This window comes from Elgaria multicarinata, chromosome 2, assembly GCF_023053635.1.
Source record: "Elgaria multicarinata webbii isolate HBS135686 ecotype San Diego chromosome 2, rElgMul1.1.pri, whole genome shotgun sequence".
Classification (NCBI taxonomy): Eukaryota; Metazoa; Chordata; class Lepidosauria; order Squamata; family Anguidae; genus Elgaria; species Elgaria multicarinata.
Genome location: NC_086172.1, coordinates 44197510 through 44213696, shown reverse-complemented (window position 1 = coordinate 44213696; position 16187 = coordinate 44197510). Strand labels below are relative to the sequence as shown.

Here is a 16187-nt window from a genome sequence, read left to right as displayed (position 1 = left end):
CTCTTTCAAGTACCCAGATTGAAGGAAACAGGGAACACATTTGGTAAATGCATAATATATCTGTCATTATTTTGTTTACTGCACTTGCTTTCAGATGGACGCCTGACAGTAATTCTGGCTATGTTTCTGATCATCATCATTTGCTGGTCTGTCAGAGACCGCATGAAAGAAAAAAACCTGAGAGGAAGGTATATCTTCATAACTGGATGCGACAGCGGCTTTGGCCATGCCCTGGTTAAACACCTTGACAAGAAAGGATTCCGCATCATTGCGGCCTGTCTCTCAGAGGAAGGAAGTCAGCAACTTCTGGCCTACACTTCCCGGTCCCTGAAAACTGTGGTGCTCAATTTAACTGACCCTTGTAGTATTGACAAGGCTGTGAAGTTTGTGAGAGCAGAAACAGAAAGTCTCGGTAAGTGACATCACTGTGCCATGCAGGAATTTCTGCACATAACAGGCTGATAAAACATAGCATTGCTTTCAGAAGACATATTTTAGGTACAGAGCACTTCACAAAGAAAGATAAGCAAATACAATAACCACCGAGTCTTGTGGAAACATCCTTTTATGGGGAAATTACAAAGTACCACATCCTCAAACATGCTTGTTTTTCAGGATGTGGTAAAATGAGAACTTCTTCATCTCATATTTATTAAGGGAGAGAATGTCACCTTAAGTGACATTTGGTTCACAAAAATATTTGTGAGGTGCACTGCACATTGGCAGAGTTATCCAAACCACTGCTGAAGCTCAGCTGACCAACCACTGGATGCAATGGAAGGTCTACTCCACCAAAGATGTTGACTGTTGGGATGGCACTTCTGCCCCACAGAGTGTTCCATCTTTAAAAGTGGCCTAGAAATAATTTTAGATGGAGCCCCACCCCCACCCCCTGGTACACCCTCAAAAGTCTCCATGGGCTAGAAGTAATGCTGGTGGTATTCTTGCTGGCAACCCAAAATAGGGTGTTTAGGGAAAGTGTTTGAGATGGCTTTGGATCCCTATGTGGGTCCCCAAACTGCACCCGCCTGGAGCTGGCATAATTATTTTCCCTCCCACTGGGGTCAACAAGAGGGATTTTTGAAAAACAAACTACAGAGCAGGAGGGAACAAAAAGAAAAAGCTACGTTGACTTCCACCATGGTAGCTCCACCATGACAGAGAATTTTACTTCCACCCTCTCCCACAATTTAGGATTACTATGGAATTGAATATAAGAGCTGAGATGAAATAGGAGGCACAATTAGAAAGCAGAAAAAGAAATGTCACTTCCTACAAAAAGCATGAGGCAGTTGGGCAATTATCTGAGGGGGGTTGTCTGTAAAACAAGGCAAAAACGTTGCCCCATTTGAGTGAGGGAAGGAAAAATAACCTCACTCTGATTTGGCTTTGTGGTGCCGTAATGTAGCCAAATCTGACTGGCTACAGCAGAGTGAGCAGACCTCAGGCTTACAAGATCTACTTTGGGTTTTTTCTAGAAACCTGAGATCTACTAACTGGCACTTGGTGCAAAAGTCATTTACTTAGAATTAAAGAATTTTGAGCCCAGGAATATATTTTGACTCCCAGAACTGAATGGGGCTCAAAGTCCTTCTACACAAAAACCCATTCCTGATTACCTCAAGCTTTCTTCATTTCACTGTAATGTAGGATGTGGGGAGTCATTTTGTTGTTTCTATTGTTAAACATTTGAGAGTTGGAAATCCACGGTGATCTACTGCGGATCATGCGCAGATCTCCCAGTAGATCTAGATCTATCTTCTGTCCACATCTGGGCTGTAGTACATGCTATTAAGAAGATGCTTATTCAGAATTGGAGGAATGTGTCATGCTCTCACTCTGAGTTGACTTTATGACATTCTCATGAAGCCAAATCTTATTGGTTGCCTGATGATTGATGTTATCAAAATGCCTATTTTCCTGATCAGGGGTCATTGCTTCAGAGAGAACCCTGGTTTTTTGTTTTTGATTTGCATTGAAGCTGCATGAAAAGAAGCAACTGTGAATGGGCAGCAAACAACAACAGTAACCCCCACACCCACCCACAAACAAGTAAGCAATGGGGGTGTGCTATTTCCCCCTCCCTCTTTGTCCCAAGAATTTCCATGAGCGTGAAATTTTGGTGCTGCCCTAGTGACTACCTTGAGGCAATCTGAGGCCCTGGCCCTTTAGATTTCCTTAATTTTTCACAAGTTCATCTCAGTTTTTGAAAATTATACAAACCTTTAAATCGGTTTAAATGTAAAGATAAATGATATTGCCTAAACTATATATTTTATTATTATTATTTACTTATGTTAGTAAGTATATGCACTGTTTGAAATTACACACAGGACTCTTCTTATGGTCGTTAAATTTACGTTGTAACATTCTGAGAGCAGAATAGGTCTCCAGGCCTACATGACCCATTCATTCTCTGGTATCTGTTTGATGCTCACTGACAACAAAATAGTTATTTCTAAAATACTCAATAGGACTGTATGGCTTGGTAAATAATGCTGGAAGATCTATGCCCATGGCCCCCACTGACTGGATGCAACTTGAAGATTTCCACACAACCCTGGATGTCAATCTAATGGGACTAATTGAGATTACGTTGAAGCTCCTCCCACTTCTGAAAAAATCTAAAGGAAGGTTAGTCAATGTATCGAGTGTTCTGGGTCGACTGGCATTTATAGGTGGTGGCTATTGTGTGTCAAAGTGGGGAGTGGAGGCCTTCTCTGACAGTTTGCGGTGAGTCACTGCACATTTATGGGTCATGGATTTTAGATTAATGTCTCTGTGATCACTTCTACTAATGTCTGCAGCTCAGGTTGGCCTGATCCAAAGGGAATTTTGGTTGCCATGGAAGAGAATCAGGACAACCAACTGTTTATATCAGAGGTGGGCAACATGTACCCCTCCCTGCTCCCCCACCCAGGCCTCCAGACCTCTCAAAGGTGCCCACTCTGGGTTTTTTTTTATAAAAGCCAATTGTAGGATTACTGTGGAGGCGGATTCCTCACAGCTATAGTATGAATAGGCTTAAGTCAAGAACATTTATAGGGCTTTCAGTAGAATCTTCTGCAAGGGTGAACATAAGAACATATGAAGAGCCATGCTGGATGAGACCAAGGGTCCATCTAGTCTGGCACTCTGTTTACAGAGTGATCCATCTAGTCCAACCAACTATCAACCAGGGTCCCAAAAGCTGGACATGGTGCAACAGCACCGTCCTGCCCGTGTTCCCCAACAACTAGTTGTAAATAGGCTTACTTTCTCTGATATTGGAGGTAACACATAGCCATCAGGGCTAGCAGCCATTGATAGCCTTCTCCTCCAGGAATTTATCCAACCCCCTTTTAAAAACATCCAAATTGGTGGCCATCACCACATCTTGTGGTGTCATCTTGGATGTGTAGGGGTATATGAGACTATGCTGAGGTGTAGCTTTCCTTCCATCCCATTTGCTTGATATATATATATATATATATATATATATATATATATATATATATACACACACATTTTATAAGTGGAACAGTTCAAAGAGGATTATATTATGGCATTTCCCAAATGGGTAGATTGACCCATGTGGTGGTGATGACTGGGGAGAACATAAAGCTAAAGCTTGTCACATAAAAGAGGGCAAAGACTTGTTTTCAGAACATCAGAGGGCACGACTAGTGGGCAGAAGGCTTAAATTACAGGAGGGTGGATTTTGGTTGAAGATTAGGAGGAATATCTTGATGGTAAGAACTGATGGACAATGGAACCAATTACCTAGAGGCATGGTGGGCTCTCCCTCACTGGAAATCTTCAAGCAGAGGTTGGAGAATGATCTATTGGGGATGCTTTAGCTCTGGATTTCCTGCATCAAGCAGGGCGGCTGGACCAGTTGGCCTACAAAGGCCTCTCCAACTCTATGATTCTACAGGTAGGCCCAATTACACAACCTTCCAAAGCAACAAGCTATAAAATGAGCCCACAATATACTGTTGCTGCGTTCTGCTTGATCCAATTGCTGAACTGTGCACTCTTCTTTCCAGCAGTTTCTTTTTGTTCAGTAGCAAACAGCCCGATGGCAACATGCTATGAGAAAGCATACAGTACATTTCTAGATCTCTGAGACCTTAATGAGCCTTTCCCTTAGGTATTATTTAAAGATCACTGAAAGACTAGGGGCGGGATGTGATGGTCTTGTTGTGCTAGCATGAATGACTGTTAGTACACTGGGAAGGAAGCACTTGCTGAAGCAATAAAAAATTAGCCCAAACAAGCACTTCTGGAATGGAACAAGTCTGGAAACACCCGTTTAGGCTAGTTTACCATGGTTGCTGTTTGAAACAAAAATTTCTTGTCATGCTAGCGCTCATTCCCACTAGTGCAAGTTGATGAGCGCTGGTGGACTGCTCATGCCCTTGGACTGATGAAAATGACCCCAGCAGATTAAAATTTTCTCTTTTTCTTCTAGAAGAGACATGCATCATTTTGGTGTAAAGGTGAGCATTATCGAACCAGGATTCTTTAAGACAGGAGTGACGAATTTAAAATTCATTGAGAGAGACCTAATAAGACTATGGAACCAACTGACTCCAGAGGTCAGAGATTCGTATGGAGATGAATATTTAGTTAAATGTAAGTGTAAAAACCCAGCATCAATCTTAGGAATGGTTTTACACATGCACTGCCCGGCCATCCTGTCAGTGATGTGCTGATTTTTGCAAAGATTCTCTGCATTCCGATCCACATGAAACTTTTGGATTCTGTGGCATGACTTTTTATCAGCTCATTGCTGGGAAGGATAAGGTTAATTTTTTTCATGGTGATGTGACTGGAAAAACTCCCCAGAGTCATTGCACTGATTGAGTTGACATTGGTTAACTGGCCCATGTGTACTGGACTTTTATAAAAGATGGCATTGCAAATTGCTTTCCCTATGGCAAGGGTGGGAAACCTGTGGCTCTCCAGATATTTTGGCCTATGACCCCCATCAGCCTTAGCCAGCATAGACAATGGCGAGGGATGATGGAAGCCACATGTCAAAACATCTGGAGGGCCACCCCTGCCCTACACAGTGATTACAAAAATAACTATGAAGGGGGGGGGGAGAGAAGTCATGGAAAACTGACATTTCTTCTGATGGGAAGGGACCATGGTTCAGTGGCAGAACATCTGCTTTACAGGCAGAAAGTCCCAGGTCCAATCGACAGCATCTCCAGCTAAGGGGATCTTGGGTACCAAGTGATGAGAAAGCCTCCTGCCTGAGACCATGGAGAGCCAATGCTGAGTAGCCAATGCTGGGCCAGATGGACAAATAGCCTAACCTGGTATGAGGCAGCTTCCCTATGTTCTTCAGGACAGAGCTAGGGAGACTTCGGCAGAGGTTTTTAAGTTCATTTACTGTCATTTATTCAAACATCACGGGCCACATCTCAAATTGTATATGAGGTCCCTTATATTGGATTACAATGAGCAGGGCACAGGAGGATACCATGGAATCAAAGTATCTTAGGGCCAAGCTACACATTACTTTGAAGATATAGGGCAGTATCCAATAGGACTGTTGTACAAGTGGCCCTACCCGCCGATTCCGTTGCACTACCGGGACCCACCGCTTGCCCAACAGAGATTTACCATTTCTTACAAGAAGTTCCAAAATGAGTGAAAATGCTTGTTTCTGGGTTAGGACAGGTTGGTGGAACTCTGTTATGTGAGCTCTGCTGACCTGACCTAGTCCAGAAATGAGGATTTCCAGTTGCTTCCAGAAACACTAAATCTGAGGCACCACTTGCAGAACAGAATTCACAGGGGTGAAATGGAATCAGCGGTGTTGCAGGGCCTAGTTAGATCCAGCCCCTAACCCTGCAACACCACATCAAGCCAAGTCTTCTTGAATCAGAACCTTCTTCAGGGCTCAAAACAGACTCCCCATTCTCATCCAGTCAGTCTTGTTTGAAGAACAAGAAAAGGCAAGGCACATCTTGACAATGGTGTCTCTAGGACACTTTTAACAAAACAGACATGCCAGAGGACACATGAAGAGAAACAGGCACACAGATGGCTCAAAGGAATTGCAATTTGTAAATAGAAGATTCGGGTAATAGGCTTTTATGATGTATTTTATACAGGCTTGGCTGCTGTGAGAAATATGATGGGCTACTGGATTTTATAAGCAACGAACAGCCATAACTAACTCATGTGTGTGCGTGCGTACATGTTTGTGTTGCTACTTGATCAGGATAATGTATTGATGAGTTTTCCTTGAAATTCACTATATTTGACATCCTCTTTATCGGTCTGGCAGATCTAAAGATGCAAAGATTATCCATGAAAAGGCTATGCGATTCTGACATTTCTAAGGTCACAAAATGTATGGAACATGCCTTGACGGCAATTTATCCAAGGACGCGCTACGGAGCTGGATACGATGCAAAGCTGTTGTGGCTTCCACTCTCCTACGCCCCGACATTTCTGTCCGATATGATACTGAGAATGCTTTTTCCATTACCAAGAGGCAGTAGTAGTAATCCAGCATCCAGGTTTCAAATTGATGTTTGACACTAGATGTGCCAATGTTTTTAAATAAATTGCTGTTCATGTGGTGTTCTCCTAAGCCTCTTCTGAACATATGCCCAGTTATGATTTCTCCTCAGAAACCTATTATTACTATTAATAGTTCTAGTAATAGTATTTACCCTCAGAAAACTATTAGTATTACTATAGTAATACTATTAGTAGTATTATAGTATAATAGTAATACTAATACTAATAGTATAATAGTAATACTATTAGTAGTATTATAGCCTGCCTGTTTTCCTCTTGCCAGAACCCAAGGAGGCTTACATCCTCCTTATCCTCCTCTCCATTTTATCCTCCCAACAACCCTGTGAGGTAGGTTAATCAGAGAGACAGTCACTGGCCCAAAGTCACCCAGAGAGTTTCATAGACGAGTGGGAAACTGAACTGATGACTCCTGAGTCCCAGGCCAATATGTAGACACTGCACCACATTCTAGCCAAAGCTCTCAGGGCAAGATACATACCGTATTTCTTTGATTCTAAGACACACTTCCCCCTCCCCATATAAACATTTCTAAAAACGGGGTGCGTCTTAGAATCGCGGGTACAATTATTATTCTTAGAATCAAAGCTTTTTTTCTGCTGGTGGTACTGAAATTAGTGTGCGTCTTACAATCAATGGCGTCTTACAATCGAAGAAATACGGTAATAAAAGCAAATACAATAAAACAATTGAAATTCATTAAAATATTTGTTTTAAGTTTTAAAAGCAGCAGCAATCTTTTAAAATAATTTTAAAAGATGGAATAAATATCTAAGCAGCTAAAATATGAGAAAATACTATTTTAAAATACTGCATTGATCATATCATTAAAAATAAAACAAGTGTTAAGTTTGTTAAGTTTTAAAGTTTTAAAAGCAGCAGCAATCATTAAAATAATGTTAAAAGATAAGATAAATGTCCAAGCAACTAAAATATGAGAAAAGGCTATTTTAAAATACTGCATTGATCATATCATTAAAAATAAAACAAACGGTAAGTTAAAAATTCTTTTGATGATCCTAATGATGATGGTGATACAAGCTCCTTAGCTTTGCATATCGTATAACATTTGTGTTTTCCTAGAAGTGTCACAGACTGTTCCTTTCAGGTTTCATGGCTTCATCACTATTTACAGTCTTCCCCTGTGGATAATCTCACTGCATCAGAGAAATGAGCTTCAGCTCATGGAAGTCTCTGCCATTCTGTCCCCCCTTTCCTTTGCATGTAATTCAATGCAGCTCGCTTTTGAGTAGACATGTATAGGATTGCACTGTTGTTAATCAGGTCATCTAATGTATCACAAGAGGCTTACAAGACATACATATTCCTAACTTTCTGTGGTTATCCTTTATACAGGGTTTTCATTATAAGCTGCTTTGAAGACTGTGCGGAGGGTACGAATCTAAATAAATAAAAAGAGAGCAGCTCAGTGGCGAAAGACATGCATTCTGCATGTTCTCAGAGGCGCTGTTGACCAGCCTTACTTCACACATTCAAGAGGTGAAGCTGAGCCCTGGCACAAATTAAGAGTAATCATGCTGGGCTCCCCTTTTGTTTTTCTGCTGGCAATTTCTTGGCTTTGAAAAGAGAGAGGATAAAGGTTTTATTTGCTTAAGGTTTGCTGATTAATCATTAGTAGCTGGTTCAATTAAGTTTACCCATCCAGCCATGGAACAGGTCAATACAGTAGTGGGAATGCCAAGCAGGACTCAACATACTGAAATGAGCTTTCTTTTAAAGGCCTTTAAAGATACCTCAACTGAACTTCCTATCAAGAAAAAATTTCCAATCTGAGCGGGTTGATAACCTTCCGCCAGGGCCAGGTCATCACAGTTGAAAGAACGTTTTTTAAAGGCAACATCAGAGCATTGTTGCAACAACAGACGCACTACCCACCTTTCGTATACGGCCAGAAAGTTCATTAATCAGCCAGATGAAAAAATAAGTCTTACAGCCAAATGTAATTGTCTTAAGTGCAAGAGATGGATGCTCAAGAACGCATCCAAGAATATGTTTGTTCAGAGAAATAGCGGTGGTGGGGCAGGAGACCCCATACATCTCAACATGGAGGATGCGCCCAAGGTTCCACTTTGTATATTACAGGAAGCAGAAGAGGGAGAAGAAGGGCAAAGGAGTCACACATTGGCCCCGTTCAGAAGATACCTTAAACCATGGCTTTAACCATGGTGACTAAGGCAAAAAGCCAGGCTGTGTTCAGAAGACACCTTAAACCATGGCTTTAACCATGGTGACTAAGGCAAAAAGCCTTATTCACTGTGGTTAAAGCCATGATTTAAGGTGTCTTCTGAACACAGCCTGGCTTTCTAGCTTAATCACCATGGTTAAAGCCGTGGTTTAAGGTGTCTTCTGAATGAGGCCATTATTTTGCATTTCTAGTTTAATGTGCAAAGCAAAAGCTTTAACATCACCATCCTCCCCAACAGTGACATGCAGGACTTTTTTCTGTACTGGGAGCTCATGCATCACCAGTGGTGTAAGTGGTAAATTTTGAAGTGCAAGTGCTCATGATGAGAGTCCCCATAGTCATGCCCCCAAAGAGTCAAAAAATGCTGACAGCTGTTTTGAACCCTATCTATCATCTATCTATGGGTGTGTGGTATAGATGACAGATAGTATACTCAGACACATACACACACCACACATTTGTTGTTGGGAAAATTTATTTCCCCCCCAGCTCCAGTGAAGATTGGAGCTAAGCTTAGAGAAAACAGGGGAATCCGAGGGAGGTGGCACATGATGTTGTTGTCCTTGCTAATCAAGCCCTGGCTCCACTTCACGACTGTGCATCACACTCTGAGCTATCTTACAGCAAGAGTACGAATAGAAACATCTCAGGCTTTGGCTTCCTTGTAGTGTGCAATGGAGAGACAGTGACGGAATGGGGAATACAGAGGAGACTGCATCCCTTCTAATGATCTGGCCCTCAAGCAATTGCTAGTAGGGGTCTAAAGGAGGCAGGGAACAGGAAATAGCAATAGACCCAAGTCATACTGATTTGCAACTGACCAGTTGTTGTTCCATATGCCAGTGGCAGCTGATAAGGCTTCAGTACTTGGCCTAAGGAAGTGCATATAAAGTAGCAGCTACAGCTTCGATGGGCACTGTGACAAATCTCTGCTTCCTGGTGACATCTCATGATAAAGGACAACCATGTACCATACTTCCTCAGAAATGAAAACACGTTTGAGTCATTTGTGAAGTATGTCCACCATCACCACCCTCTAAAGGCTGGTTCGGTCTCTGCCATGAATCTACAACTCGCGGTCAATAATCCAGTAGGGTCCAAACTAAGTGGTTGAAGAGTTTCCTCTTGTTAAGCATTTCTGAAATGACTTCTACAACAATAACTTAGGGGAGTAAGTTAAATAATAATAATAATAATAATAATAATAATAATAATAATAATAATAATAATAATTAGTTTACACATTCATTAAGATTAGAGACAGACAGATTGAGAAGTTTGCCATATGAGAAGAAAAATCCCAGTGATTTTTGAGTGGCTGATTTGTCCTTATAAATGCACTCACACATGGTGAAACAGAAATACATTTCCTTGAAATTCTTTGACTGAAAATTAAGGCTGCAAACCTAAGTAGGCATTCTGGCAAATAAGCACCGTTGATTAAGTGAACTTGCATAGGATTGCACTTTAAGTTCCCATTCTGTATTTGTATCTCTAACATTAAATTGGTATTTATATGAACAGCAGGAGGGTGCAATCCTAAGCAAGTTTAGACAGGAAAAAAGTCTTACAACTCCCAGCATGGCTGGTTGGTGAATGCTGGGAGTTGTGGGACATTTTTCTGTCTAAACGTGTATAAGTTTGTGTCCTTAATAGCCACTGAAATACTACAAATGTTTCTGACTTCCTAGCCAGTTAAAACTATCATGTAAACTTGCCCCTACTGAGCAAATCAGTTTAAATGCATTGTTTGGTCAACTGCCAGTTCAAATCAGAGAGGCATCTTTGGAGCTGTGCTTTTATCAAAATTATTTATTTAATGCTCTGTATTATTATTACTGTTATTGACAAGCTATTCATTTCACTCCCCCCGCCCCTCCTTAGAGCTGTGTAGGTTAAGTCAGCTTAGGGGTCATCAAACTAGATTCAATGCATTATAAAACACAGACAAATGATAAAACACACATTAGATTTATTCAGCAGCAGCATGTTCCAGTTTTCATTTCTAATCAAAGTACATATCATAAAACCATATTAAAAGAGGGATAGCACTTAAGTTTGAGAATTCAGGTGTTTTTTTGTTGTTGTTTCTAAACACCAAACAGCAGAAGTCTCATTCATTCTAAATTTAGAGCTGGAATTAAATGAATAGCTAGGCCAGGAACACTAAATAACAGCTTCAGACTATACATTCCTGGAGTGGCACAAAGACTTTCTTTAAAGGGTTCAAATTATGCCTACTAAACCAGTTAACCGGTAGTAAAACTAACAAGATGCATAGTACAAGGCTGTATCAATAAAAATTGGTTCCCTTTCTATTATTGCCCACTTCAGGAAATAAATAGTCAACAAATATCAAAAATGTTCATCTGGAAAAAAAAAAAAAGGTTAGAGACAAGAAGGCTCATTTTAAAGCATACCAGCATTGTTTGAATGCTATGGCACACACACACAAATCAAGCATTTTGGATAGCTGGCTACTATTAATTTAACAATATACGAATGACTTGTAGAGACTTCAGCTGGGAATAGAATTATTCCACTAATGATCAATAAAAGAGGTTGTTAAAGCAAAGGTGAAAGTAGTAAAAATATTAAACACATCCTAGCTTCCTACAGATACCAGTAGTGACATTTTAAAACTGGGACTTAAGGAAAAAGATGATGTTTGAGGGTAAGAATTTTCTATTTCCGCTGGACAAAATATTAGTACAAGAAAAACATGTTGTGCCGCCTGTTAAGGTCCCCAAGACAGGGTGATGTAAGTTGTTTATGTTCTGTTTAGTATTGTACAAAGAGGCACCTATTTTTCCCCACATACTCTGGTATATAAAACAGATAGCAAAGATGCACAGAAGCACCGGTACATACTTAGCAGAGTGCTGCCTATAAATATATGTTCTGCAGGTCTTTGTAACTCAGTAGATGTCCTCCTCTATATTATTTAGTATAATCATTTATAGAGGGTGTATCCCTAATGATGCAATTTTAGAATAAATTCGTACTAAAACATCCACAACCAAATAATCTTTCAGAAATTTACAAATATACAGTATATTTATAACATTACTTTCAGAGAGTGTCAGTGCAAAGATATACATATAGTACACCGTGATAATTGCTCATAAAAATAGGCATTGGCATGTGTAAAAAAACAAACAACAAGGCATGGTTTCGACAGATGTCTCCAGCTAAAGACTAAATATATTTCTTTATAAAGAGATGTGAACCATTTTTTTCCTTCTGTTTACAAAAATATATGTGCAAATGGGTGTGTCTAACGATTCCCTGTTTGAGCTAGTTATACCACAGAGTCCTCTTTGACTAGATTGGCGGTGTCTTTGAATGAATCCTCAGTTGCTGTATAGGCTAGCGGTTGATCTCGTTTGAGGATAATCTTCTGAGGGAGTGATGGAGATGGGGGAGGTGCACTCTCCGCTTCTCCTTGTTGCTCTTTTTCCATCTGAAACAATAAATACGCTGCACAATTGGTTCTAGTCTTCACAGGAACTGGGGGTCTACCATTTTAATGAGATGTATGGATGTCCCTCAGCAACTCCCCTCCCCAGCTTAGGAAATACATGATGAATGGGTGTCCCTCAGCAACTCCCCTCCCCTGCTTAGGAAATACATGATGATTTACACGTCTTTTACATAGTGCCATCAGTGGGTAAGGCAGGGGCAGGCTTCAGACTTGTCGGATCTACCGTTTTCAACCAGAATCTTGAAGGTTCACCGACTGGAGCCAGGGGCAAAATAGTCACTTAGGAAAGTGGGCACCGAATTGTGAACAGGGGGCCTCTGAGCACATTTTCAGCCCAGGAATTTATTTTCAGCATCAGAACTGGAACTCGCACACAAATGCTTTCAGGGGGAAAAAATCTACTCCTATACTCCTGCCGCCCCTAAGCTTTCTTGATTTCAGCAGCCTAATTTAGGAGGGTGAAAAGCCTTTCTGCTGCCGCTGTTGTTAAAACATAGGGAGTCAGAAACTGCCAACCAGCTGCCAATCACCCAGAGATCTACGAGCAGATCCTGTTCTGCTACCTGCCCGCCCCTCATGTTCATTCACTTTACCCTGAGGAGCTTACATACAAAATTCAACACAGGGAAACAACAGAGGAGGCAGGAAGGAAGTGGAGGCTGAGGTAAACAACAGGGAAGCCGTATGTGGTTAGCTTCACTTAAACTTGCTTAGGCTGAGTTACAGGATGAGTTACAATAGACCAGGAGTATTGAAAAAAAACCCTCCCTTGTGCAGTTCGGAAGGGGGGAAATGTAACATCTTTTAAACGCCTCCAAAAAACGCACCTCTTCACACAGGCTTTCCCTGGACTGTGATTTACTTGATTTTATATTGCATTCCTAAATTTTTAACATTTTAAATTTACTGTATACGTATTGTATTTTTATGGATTTAATTGTGCACGGCCCAGAGAGCCTTGTCTATAGGACAGTATTAAAAAATGTAATAATTAAATAAATAAAATAAAATAGATAGTGATACTGTATATCATCTAGCATCATTTTCTTTTGCTAAGAATGAATTTGAGACAACTCAACATTACCTCTGAATAGATTGGATTTTCAAAGTTGGTACTCTGTTTCAGTTTTCTTTTAAAGAAGCTCCACTTTGACTCCTGAAAGTTAAAAAAAAAAAAAAAAAAGTTTGAAACTTTACTAATTAGCATTTTGGCTCAGTAGGGATTTAGTGACAAGCAGTCAACTAAAGCTAAAAAACAGAAAGGTCCTAACAAATAAAGCCTCACAATTAAGCACCCAGTTTAACAAAATTTCAAGAACAATAATTGTGCTTACAGCAGAGACCAAGGGCTCATCTACACCAAGCAGGATATTCCACTATGAAAGCACTATGAAAGCGGTATATAAAAGACAGGAGCCACACTACTGCTTTATAGCAGTAATGAAGTTGTCTGACAACTGTTGGGATCCATTGACACATACCGTATACCGCTTTCATACCACTTTCATAGTGTTATATCTTGCTTGGTGTAGATGTGTCATGGGCCCCAACAGTAGTTAGTGCACTTCAGTACCTCTATAAAGCAGTAGCGTAGATCCTGCAGTGCACTTCAATACTGCTATGAAGCAGTACTGTGGCACCTGCCTTTTATATACCGCTATCATAACGCTTTCATAATGGAATATCCTACTTGGTAGTGATGAGCCCCAAGGCTATGGTGGAGAGAGGAAACATCAGAACAGAAGCACGACTAGGTTAAGCAGGCCCCAACGTGACTGTGATGAGCTTCCAAGACATTTGGCATGGCAAAGGCAGGGCCTCCGATGCCTCTGGTAACATGGCTGATGATGGCACCATTCCTAACCTATCTGCTGGGGAAGTGCCCAGGGAGGAAGGCAATCTTAAGGAAGGGATGTATGGATTTTGTGTGTTTTTCACATATTGTCAGGCATCCTTTGTTCTGCCGCCCATTCATTGATGGATTTGGATGTTTTTCCCCTTCTGAAAAGTCTGAAAAAATGTCTACCGCCATTTACAAAACTCACTGGTTCACAATATTTTGCGTATTTTTCTTAGTTCTGCATTTAATAAGTGAGCAGAATGCACAAAAAGTGGGCTATTTTTTTAAAAAGACATAGATTAGCATATTTAATAATTTGCATGCTTTAATACGAATGCATTTCCATACAATTCTGGAAAGTCTATATATAAAAAAGTCCACAACCCCATGGAATGGGTGCCATTCAGAAGATGACGATCCACTGCAGAATCCATGGGCCAAATACATAGAAATCCATTTGAATTTATTTCAGATTTGCCTGACATCCCTGTCTGTTCACCCACTGGCTATGGTCTCTGCCCAGTGCCCATCAACAGCCAGTTGTGACATAACCATTGTGGCTTAGTGTGACGTCTAAACAGGCTCATTGACACAGCATGGCCACTTACTAAGTATATCATGGTTAGTAAGCAGGGATTCAACTACAGTTTCCCAGCTTGGATGTAACAGTAAACTGTGGTTTAAACAAACCATAATTTCAGAACTGAAGGCAGGGAAAAGAACTGGGTGGAGTCTAGGAGGTACAAGCCTAGACATACAAATCTATGTCATATTATCCCTGTCTTTTTGAGAAATTAATCATTGTTGAGTACTTCCTCATACTGCACTGAGAAGGGATGGTTTTCAAAGCAATAAGCATGTTTTATTGGCCTGGGAACAGGCTGAAGCATGCATATAGTGAAAAAGAGAGCAAGAAAGGGTGTAAGAAGAAATAAAAGCTTTACATCTGAGAGCTCTGCAAAGCATAACTTCCCCCACCCCCACCCCAACGTTTGATTCTGGTGCGTTTTTCAAAGCAGCATTTCTATTACCTGTGCAATTTCTGTACTTGCAGGAGGCTGGGGAGCACTGGCAGATACAGATGTAGCATAGACAGGATTCTCAAAGTTTTCATTTTCTTCACTGCTGGAAGCAGTTACCTGTGGCCACACAGTTGGAGAGGACTGAACAAAGATATTCAAACAAGGAGCTGTTTGAAGAAAAATGGAACTACAAAAGGGTGATAGGTGAAAGCAAGATCAGCTGACAATCTAAAAGGGGTCCAGTAAGAAAGGAAGGGGAAAAGGAAAGGAACCTCTCGTGCAAGCACTTGAGTCATTGCTGACTCCTAGAGGGACGCCTGCTTTCGCTGACCTTTTCTTGGCAGACTTTGTAGCGGGGTGGTTTGCCATTGCCTTCCCCAGTCGCAGTTACCTTTCCCCCAGCTAGCTGGGTACTCATTTTACCGACCTCAGAAGGATGGAAGGCTGAGTCGACCTGAGCCGGCTGCCTGAGAACCAGCTTCCGCCGGGATCGAACTCAGGCCGTGGGGAGAGTTTTGGCTGCAGAAACTGCCGCTTACCACTCTTCGCCACACGAGGCTCAAGGAAACAATACATATTAATCTACTTTCTTACTTGTGTGGGAGGAGCTATGTTCATATCCCCAGGTCCATTGCCTTTTGTTGTATACATAGGGTTTTCAAAAGTGATTGGCTGCTTCCCTGTTTCCACAGCGAAGTTTTCATTCTGAGAACAGAGATATATTATTTTCAAGTTAATATAAGTTTTGTAACTTCTTAAAGCCAAGCATAATGTAATACGTAGCATAAGAAAAGTTATGGCCAAGAGAAGAACTGCAAGTCAATCTAATCCTTGGGAAGATAAACATTTCCCCTCTTTTTAAAAACTATGTACTCTCCTGGCATATACTCAACCCAGCAGGAACTTTGCCATTCATTATTGCGTCTAATGTCATCAGTAAAGAATAGTGTATGAGATCATCAAATCAAGCTAATGCTCCCAAGAGGGGTTGTGTAATGACGTTCCATAAATCATGTAAGAGCTGGGAGAAATAAGTGCATCTCTCCATCAGTCACTGAAAAATACCCTACAAGAAAAAGCAAGTCCCTATAA

The 16187-nt window shown here is 40.9% G+C and overlaps 2 protein-coding genes across 2 annotated transcripts in view; one reads left to right on the top strand and one right to left on the bottom strand.

Annotated features, from left to right (window-relative positions):
• The first annotated feature begins 113 nt into the window (after nt 1-113).
• Nucleotides 114-6540, top strand: LOC134393563 (retinol dehydrogenase 7-like). The gene is made up of 4 exons (XM_063118612.1): nt 114-412; nt 2475-2733; nt 4454-4617; nt 6284-6540. The coding sequence occupies exons 1-4, from the start codon at nt 121-123 to the stop codon at nt 6538-6540; spliced, it is 972 nt and encodes a 323-aa protein (XP_062974682.1). The 5' UTR covers nt 114-120.
• A 5415-nt stretch (nt 6541-11955) lies between these two features.
• LRP2 (LDL receptor related protein 2) overlaps nt 11956-16187 on the bottom strand; it is a 173790-nt gene continuing 169558 nt past the window's right edge. The window contains exons 77-80 of the mRNA XM_063118309.1: nt 15690-15800; nt 15105-15212; nt 13318-13389; nt 11956-12212 (exon numbers count right to left, since the gene is read on the bottom strand). Of these exons, the coding sequence (XP_062974379.1) occupies nt 12051-12212; nt 13318-13389; nt 15105-15212; nt 15690-15800 (453 nt within the window). The 3' untranslated portion in view covers nt 11956-12050. The remainder of the gene's footprint in view (nt 12213-13317; nt 13390-15104; nt 15213-15689; nt 15801-16187) is intronic.

Bases quoted from the DNA above. Each gene is read 5' to 3' on its own strand.
- LOC134393563 (XM_063118612.1), top strand. From the start codon at position 121: ATGTTTCTGATCATCATCATTTGCTGGTCTGTCAGAGACCGCATGAAA. The intron at 413-2,474 runs GTAAGTGACATC...AATACTCAATAG, and splicing joins AGCAGAAACAGAAAGTCTCG to GACTGTATGGCTTGGTAAAT. The intron at 4,618-6,283 runs GTAAGTGTAAAA...TTATCGGTCTGG, and splicing joins AGATGAATATTTAGTTAAAT to CAGATCTAAAGATGCAAAGA.